This window comes from Fukomys damarensis, unplaced genomic scaffold (assembly GCF_012274545.1).
Source record: "Fukomys damarensis isolate Sample0158 unplaced genomic scaffold, DMR_v1.0_HiC HiC_scaffold_12, whole genome shotgun sequence".
NCBI classification, from domain to species: Eukaryota; Metazoa; Chordata; class Mammalia; order Rodentia; family Bathyergidae; genus Fukomys; species Fukomys damarensis.
In genome coordinates this window covers 39,195,621-39,204,697 of record NW_022900924.1, presented here as the reverse complement: position 1 = coordinate 39,204,697, position 9,077 = coordinate 39,195,621, and the positions used below count along the sequence as shown (strand labels likewise).

The 9,077-nt window shown below is 35.4% G+C and overlaps 1 protein-coding gene across 6 annotated transcripts in view; it reads right to left on the bottom strand.

Annotated features, from left to right (window-relative positions):
- Positions 1–1,202: 1,202 nt before the first annotated feature.
- Kcnmb2 (potassium calcium-activated channel subfamily M regulatory beta subunit 2) overlaps positions 1,203–9,077 on the bottom strand; it is a 274,696-nt gene continuing 266,821 nt past the window's right edge. For all 6 annotated transcript variants that reach the window (XM_010632430.2, XM_010632431.2, XM_010632432.2 and 3 more), the window contains one exon: positions 1,203–2,592. In XM_010632430.2, the coding sequence (XP_010630732.1) occupies positions 2,308–2,592 (285 nt within the window). In that variant the 3' untranslated portion in view covers positions 1,203–2,307. The remainder of the gene's footprint in view (positions 2,593–9,077) is intronic.

The window sequence follows — 9,077 nt, the reverse complement described above, 5'->3', positions numbered from 1 at the left end:
CGAAAGGGCTGGGCATGTAGCCCCTAGCATTTAAAACATTATTATTAGTCACAGGTCTTTCTGTTTTAATATTGAGCATTTAATTGTATATACACCTAAATTACCTAAAGGGGTTATTGCTGTATTGGGATTTAAGAAGGTATTAGTTAATATCTCTTTGGTGTAATTATTTTGAGAGTTTTACGTTCTTATCTAAAATATCAGTTGACAATGCATAAGATTCTAATAAGATTACTGACATTTAGAAATGGGAGGAAAGGAGCTAAAGGTGTAGGGAAGGTGTGATACGTAGGGGAAGAACAAAAAGGGAAAAGAAAAAAATGTGAGAGAATGAAAAGATGAAAATAAAGTGTTTGTAGATGGGGAGGGGAGGAGGGGGTGAAGGGAGGGCAGAGGTAAGGGGAAAAAAATGAGAATCAAGACTTGCCATGTAAAGGTACATGATCCCAACAATGAATGTAACTGTACTGTATCCCTAAATGTACCAATAAACTCAATAAAAAAAAATAAAAAAAAATAAAATATCAGTTGAGAATTTTTAATAAAAATCAAAAAGAAAATAAAAAAATGCATCTAATAATTTTACTCATATGTGTTTACTGCTTGGATTACTTGAAGGGAAGCTCAAGGAACATTGAAGATGACAAAGTCATGGACCCAAAGATTTCTCTGCTATCTTTACAATTATGCTTTAAAGGTAGAGTAGAATGAAAAGTTTCCCAAGTGTTTACTGTATTGTGTATACATGTTTGATGAAAAAAGGAACTTGATGTATTATTTCTTGAAATACTTCTAAAGATACTGCATTACATACACATTTTTGGATTACCATCGGTTTGTCAGTTTGGAATGCAAGAACTATTCACATCTTGTGATTTAATGGATTAAAAAAATTTTTTAAAATTACACATCTGAAGTCCTGGTTGCACCCTAGGGATTTATTTGCTTATGAAAAGTCGAACTATGAATTACAATATTGCAGAATAATTTCCACATCAGCAGATTAGTTGTACCATTCAATCCACAGGTGATTTGTAAAATTTGCAATACCTAAAAAACTTTGATACTACATTACAAAAAGTCACTTAAATATTGATGAGAAAGATAAGAGGTTTGTCTTCTCCTTTTGATATTGAGAGTAAATAAAAGATGCAATGTTTTTATTTAAAACCAATCCCTTATTCCCTCCCACCCAAATATAAGTAAATAGCAACGCAAAGAAAGGCTTTCTTTAAATCTGTTGTTCAGTCCAAATGCATGTTAGGAAAAAGGTCTGTTTTGTGTAAAAAATATAGCAACAAAAAAGGGAGTTGGAAATAGAAAAAGAAAACATGTAGAGGAGACAGGTTCTGTGTACACAGCTTTAAAATCCCAACAGGGAACCCTTGTCAGAAGAGAGACATACATTCATTAACTTTCAAAAAGCAATATTTCACTGTGTTGATTTGCCACAATAGATTTTACCTATTGAAACCATTTCACGAGTCTACCAGCAAGTAGCAGTTCAGTTGACAAGGAATAAGGATTTCCACCCAAATCCCTTTCCTGGATATAATGGAGCACCTACCAACGTTCAGTCAGTTCCTAGGAAATGAAACTCCTTGTCAATTTATCCTTTCACACAGTAACGGGGTCTTAAATGGAAAAGGGCTCTCTGTTCATTTTTTATTTAAATCATTGGAAGAGATCATATCGACTAAGGAAAACATCTCATCTCTTGGAAATCAGTTAAAAAATCTAAAGCTGTGAGTAAAAAGTAATGAAAGTAGAGTAGTTGTCTAGGTTCCCCCTTCTTTACAGTGATATGGTAAAAATACAAGAAAAATGCTTAACACCCTTTAGTTAGGAAATCTGGTCCTTTCACTTGCTACAGGGCTCAATTTAAAATAAGAAAAGAAAAAAATAGTTTTGGCTGTAGCTTCCGTAAACAATAAATAATGAGAAATCTTGTATTCAAAAGATCTGATAATTCAGAACGCAGACTCGGTCACACTGATATTGTCTACATTTCTCCACAAAGCTTGGCAAATTAATAACAGCACTGTTTTGGCAGAAGAGAGACATACTAGTCCCAGCATCAAAACAAAGTTATGAAAACCACCAACTAACACGGAACAGTAGTTCTTCTCCTGAATAACACAGACATCACGTTTGCATATAGAACAGCTTTTGCATTATTGCTCTACGTGTAATAGTACATTAAGGAACTCAAAACAGACTGCACATTACAAACTTAAGGTTCTTTGGTGAAGAATGAAAGAAAACAGTATTTGAGCTTTAAAGAAAACTATTTTATCCCTTTTGCTTTTATCTATTGATCCGTTGGATCCTTTCACAGAGGAGGGAGAGGTACTGTGTGAGTTTCACCATGGCAACAATCACCACACCCCCAGCCATCATACAGGTTGGCCAGAAGAGTGAATGGAACAGCACATTGGAACTGTAGAGTTTAGTTAGGATGACGCTCTTCTGGTTTCCTTCTGGGTCAGAATAGCAGGAGAAATGCTGGTACTTCCTGAAGTTTTCCATGACAATATTCACGAGGGACATGGATTCTTCAAAGTTTTTTCCACACTTGGGAATATAGGAGCACTGTGGAAAATGAGACAAATCATCACCAAAAGATGCTATGGGGTGTGTGTGTGTGTGTGTGTGTGTGTGTGCATGGCACTAAGAGGGGATAGTTTTTTCTATGAAATACCCTCTGTATTCAAACTTTTTATGCTCAAACTAGTGCCTCCATAAACCCTAAGTAATCACACTCTGATTAAAACAATGTTTTAGGGCATCTGATCATGATGTTGTTTGATAACTCATTTATACATTATTTAATTATTGATTAAAATCAAATTATGACTAATATGTTAATTAGCTTGATTCAATCATACAGCATTGCATATATTAAAAAACTAAATGACTCCCAAGGGATTCTTTTTGCCATAGCTAAGTGTTGTGGGTTTTAATTATTCCTTTTGGAACATATTTCTCCATGGAATAAAAATGTCAATTCTTGTCATCTTTTGTCCAGAACACAATCTATTTCTATAACAACAAAAGTAGCACATCACCTCAATACTAAAGACTTCATTTTATCTAGCCAAGTCACTTTGATCATCTAGTTACTGTCATTAAAAAGCAAAAACAAAGAAACAAAAAATGACAGTTATACCTCTTATGATTTGCTGAAAATGAATCTTGGAAAGTGTCAGGATACTGAACAAAGTATTCCATGATGAGTGAGCCTTATTAATTTAGTAAGCTAAAGTAGCTTTTCTCATAAGCCAAGGAAAAATCAAATAGAATAAAATCAGTTTGCTCTTTGTTTACTACTAATCTGGGAATTTACCAAGTCTTTCTACCTCCCTTATGTTTTGTGCTATCTCCTTGATACTACTCTTTTCTTTGTACCCTCTTGCATCCTTTGATTCTTGACCATGACATCTTTTTTTTTTCTTCTTGCCTTTCTCCCAACTCCCCACCTCCACCAGTTTTACCTTTTTCTCTGTTCCCTCTTCGTGTCCTCCTTTTCTACTCCCATTCTTTTTATATCTTCTCTAGATACAGATGGAATTAAAATAACTTCTTTGTAGCTTTTCTTTTTTAATTATATAATTAGATATATTATGACATATTTTACTAATTTAAAAGTGATACCTGAAGAAACGAAATTTCTGTGATCCTTTTTCCTTGGTCTGTAAAGGTAGACTACACTGATGTAACAATGAATATAATTTTTTTTAGAGTTGAGAAAAAGTGAAATAAGTCACTTTTCTGGGTGATATATGTATCCTTGGTTTACTCCCCTCTTTATGGTAAGGACCTCTTCACAAGAGGAGAAAAAGATTCCTTGCCCCTTAGTATATTTATTATCCCATTATTACTTTCACTGACTTACCTGTATTAAAGTGGTTTCTGATAAGATTGCTATTAATCTATAGGACATTTTATTATGACTTAGAAAACAAAGTCATGGCTTCTCTTCAAAACACTGTTAGTTCAGTTGGAAAATTATCATAACAAATGGATTTAAAAAAGAACACACATACTACTTCCATTTACCAGTTTACTAATTGTGATGATAAATGTTTATATCAATACTCTATACAATGTGATTGGTAACCCTAGGGTTGTGCAGTGAACAACCTACCAGACTCTACGCAGAGATACAGATGAGGTGGGCTATGGGTAAACATTGAGGTACATTTATATGGGATTTGGCATTTCAGAAAAACAATAAACCTAAAAATAAACCAACAATAAACCTGTAGGACTTACAGGAAGAAAATTAAAAAGAAATGAAATGAGTTTCAGGCAAAAGCGCATTTGCAGTACTCTTCCTCTGACTTTGTTAGTGGGCACACAGATACTTTTCTTTGCTGAGCTACCATTAATGGATTATTTGACATTACCAGCAGGAAGTTTCTTTGATTAGTTAAGTTAATTCAAGCCAGTGTTATCACAAGCTGTCCTCAAAATGATGTTCTCCTAGCAAGGCCGGGTTGACTCCTTGAATTGTAACCATCTAAGATTAAAGGTAAGTAAGTATATTCATGCGTGTGAATACAGCAGAGTACTGGTACGAGCAGCACTAAGGATTTACAAACATCTGTAGGCAACCAAGATTTCACAGTGAGTTATAACTTAGTACAACAACTGGCCTGTGACTGCCACAAAGAAAATTTTCCATCATTTGGATGACTCTAGATCAGTTACAGGGCTACCTTCTTTTGATCCTTTTAAATGTCCTTAAGACCTTTTTTAAAAGCAAAGTATTAAGAAAAGTAAACCAAATAGCAGATAAGCCATTTATGATTGAATTCAAATAAAGCCAGTTTTGATTATAAATGCTTCAGGTACATTTTTGTGTCAAGATAGTTTATAGTAGTAGTTTCAGGGGTTAATAGTACTAAATTATTGAAATGATGTCAGTAAAAATGTCATTACATTAAAAATGAAGTTTTTTGCTTTGCTTATGTTCTTGTGAATTGATTTGGCTTAAAGTTTTTTTTTTTAAAAGAAACATTTGTCAGCCAAATGGTAATAATTCTGTCACTAGGGAAGATTCTTTCAACTAAAACAAGATATAAACTACCTTTGAGACTATATAACATGGCTTTACTATATGAGCTGATTATTAAAGTTTAAAGTGGTTAGGGTGTGAAGTGCATACATTTGGGGTGGCCAGGCGGGCGTGTTACAAACAAGACTGGATTTGGGTCCTCAGGATCAGTGGCATATGTGGGAGGAACAGGAAGAAGCTACTGAGAAAGGGTGCTTTGCCCTGGTGTTTTTAGATTTTTCTCAACATGTCCACCGGTCAGTGTTGACACACACACAGACGGGTCCTGCTTGAGTGCTACAGCCCCTGGAAATTCTGCCACATGTCAATCCTTATTGATGGATCCTGCTGTGATAATGAATAGATGAGGTAGAATTAAAAGCTCCTGACTTATGTTCAGGAAATCTGCTTACTGTTTTACTGTAGGCGGGTTATGTGGTCCCCCCAAATTAATTTCGCCTATAATAATTGGGTTAACAAGAGATTTCTTAGAAGGTTTCTGTGAGGATTACATAAAGAATATCCACAAAGCACCAATAAATTTTTACAAACAAAATTTCCTGCTGTAATTTCCCATTTGTCCACACCGTCTTCCAAAGTCTTCACTTAAGTGCCACACAATAAATTATGAAATCTCTACGGAGGAAAAAATTAGCAGTCATATAATTTTCACAGGGGTAGAACTGTCAATGGTTACTGTCTCATATTCCTCCCCTTCTGTCTGAAGAGATTTGATTATGCTAAATTCTACACTAGAATCCTCTTTCTGGTTCTTTGGCTCAAACTAAAACCATATGTATATTCCTGAGGCTAGTGTGAATTTGGAGTAAAGATTTAGTTATCTTATGATTTCAACATATGTTTGGAAGACAATTTTATGTGGTTGATGCAGAATATATTACGGAATATTTTTGAACAAGTGACATTTTACCATGTGATGTACACCTAGTAGGAAAAATATAATGTACAAAGGAAAAATAAAGATCTCAGCAGTTTTAGATCATTCATTTTTTTTTGTAGGACATATGGGGTTGTAAATATTTAACTTTTAGACTGTGGATGGTATATAAATGAAAGGAACATATTAGCAATTATTTTCTACAATAATACACTTAGGCATTGACCAAAGTATGCTAATATATTTTTTTACCATGGCTATAGGTATTTTTTTCTATTGTACCTTAATAGAGGAATATACAAGCCCACCAAAACTCAGAGGTAAGACCTTCAGAGTCTTTCTTTTGGATGCTGTTTTCATTAATAAACCTTACTTTCCTTCCCAATCCCCTAATACTTGGAAGACAGAAAGTTCTCTTTAGTACAGAAAACCACGCAATGGCACCACGGGCATGACCTTTCTGCTTGCAACTCTGAAAATATCTGAGTCCTTAGTGCCTCCTGATGGTCCTCTCCCTTACATGGTTAATGAAGACCCAGTGATTATGTTTTCTCTCCAGCGCTTTAGAACATGCCTGAAAGTTTTCTTTTCTTAGGCTTACTTCCAGGAATGTTTACACCAGCAGAGTTATTTTTACTTCTTCTGATGGGCAGAAGTTTCGAGAAACTACCTTTTGGGGTTTTCATGGATGTGCTTCAGTAGTCATGTGTGAAGCAAAGTGACATGCTTTCATCCTAAAGATGAAAGGTGCATGTGGGGGGAGGCAGTGGGGGCGCATGTGGCTGGATAACCTGCCAGTCTCCTTTCTCTTGCAGTGGTAGGAAGGGTGCTACCAATCTCTCAGGCTCCCCTCAAGGGAGAGGTTTGTCCTTCATTTGCTTCTTTATAAGAAAGGAAGTATTTCATTTCAAAAAGCAGTTAGGAGTTCAATGCAATCTAAACAGTATTCATGGAATGCTGATAAATACTGTGCCAATGTGCCAGGTAACATGCTAAGACATAGGTGTCAAAAACATAATACAAGAAAATTAGAGAGAAACAGAGAGTACAAAACAAGGATGGGGTGATGAGATGGGACAGGAATATGTCTAAAAATGCCTTTAGTAAAGACTATATCACAGAGGTTGATCACAAGTCTCCTCTAAAAACTCAGTACCCAGGGCATCCAATCCATAAGGTCCACGAATTAAACAAACAAATAAAATTGCTCATGTGAAATATACATATTCTTAGTTCCGAGGTGGGTGGAATTTTTCTAGTATAACTGAAGCATAATCTATCTATCTATCTATCTATCATCTATCTATCTATCTATCTATCTATCTATCTGTCTCTCTCTCTCTCTATACATACATATACATATGTGTATATATATATATATATATATATATATATATATAAATTATATGCAATGTGTCAGACTTTGTTCTCTGTGGTAGAGAATAAGATATAATCCCAATGTTCAAAGAATGTAGAGATCACCAGTTTGTAGCCTTGAGTTAGTCTGGCCTGTAAGTATGGTTTTTTTTTCCCCCTTTGGTACAGGGGATCGAACTCAGGTACTTGTGCTTGCAAGGCAGGCAGCAGAACCACTGAGCTAAATCCCTGGCCCTGTAAGTGTGTGTTTTACTTTAGAGTTTTCTGAATATTAGTGATGGATAAAGGAATTGAGAGAGTAAAGTAGGACTTCATTTTCTTTCCCTTTCTCACACTTACTGCTTTTTATTATTACTTTAGTTCATACCTCTAGTGTCTCCTTGATTTTGGCAAGCAGGGTCGTCTAAAGTGTTGGGTAGAGAAAAGGAAAACAGAATTCATGCCCTGCTATGTGTGGTCATTTCTTTCAGTATTAAGACAAAAGTTCCTCCCAGAGGGAGGTTTTCTTTTCCTGTATTTTCCCAAAGAGCTCACATCTGTTATGGCATTTCTGCTTGTTTTGAAGTAGAGAAGAAGCTTAAAAGATCCAGGGAATTCACTAATGAGGAAGAAGAATCTAAGCCTTAGGATTAGTCAATACCCAGAATAGCCTAAACTACAGGGCTTCAGGGCCAACTATGTGTACCGTTTGACCCAGAGTGAATCAGATATCTAATTTGTCTTTAATGCTTTGCCATGGTCCTCTTTCTTGACATTGGGAAGAAATATGTTTTTTTCCCCTGCTTTTCTTCTTGAAGCTCAGAGACATCAATGTTTATGTGCACTTCTTTCAGGTATATTCTTCCTTTCATTTCTACTCAGAGGTTCCACATTTGGCCTCTGTGAGGACAGACTAGCTTTGTCAAACACGAGCGTGCACACACACACTTACACACACACGCACACACAATTCTGAATCTGTGGTTCATAGGGAGTTACAGCAAATTTCTGATAAATATTTCAAAATTTAGGGAGCTAATTATGGAGATGTCAGCTATCAAATTCTAGGGCATGTTTCCTAACCTCCTTCTGGCCCATTTTACAGTGGGCATCTGTCTGCTTTAAATGCACTCTTTGTAACTGATGCTGAATGTACAACCCTAACTTTGCCTGGAATCCACAGAATTATCTACACATGATTCTATTTCTTGCTGTTGGTCCTAATCGCCTCTTGGAATGTGATAAAGCAATGTGGATTCTGCTTACCAAAATGTGCCAGTAGAATGATATATGTTTTACGGAATTCGGATTTTTTTCAGATCTGTTATTCTTACTTTCTCAAGAGGGTGTTCTGAAATTATTCTCGTTAGGAGATACTATGATGAAGTAAAGAAACATGGTTTCTTTAAATTCATATCTAGTTTGTGGGTGATTACATAATTTTGAAAAAATTGTTTTCTGGGCTGAGATGAATCATTTAAAAAGATATCACTAGTGTCTAAGATGGGATAGCTGCTGCAATTAAGTTAGATCATGCAAAATATTTAGTACTATATAGTGTCCATCACACTTAGGTCTTGATAAAATTTGACTATTAATTTAGTAGTAAGATTAAATAAAATTCTTTTAAAATAAAGTTTTTCATAGAACTGGGCAGCTAGCACAAACCAGGCATTAATACGTTCTGGGTCTCTTATCTTTCCACAGAGTTGCTATTCTCCTCCCTTTTCCATACCCTATCAATGCTGTGCAGAAGAGTTTATG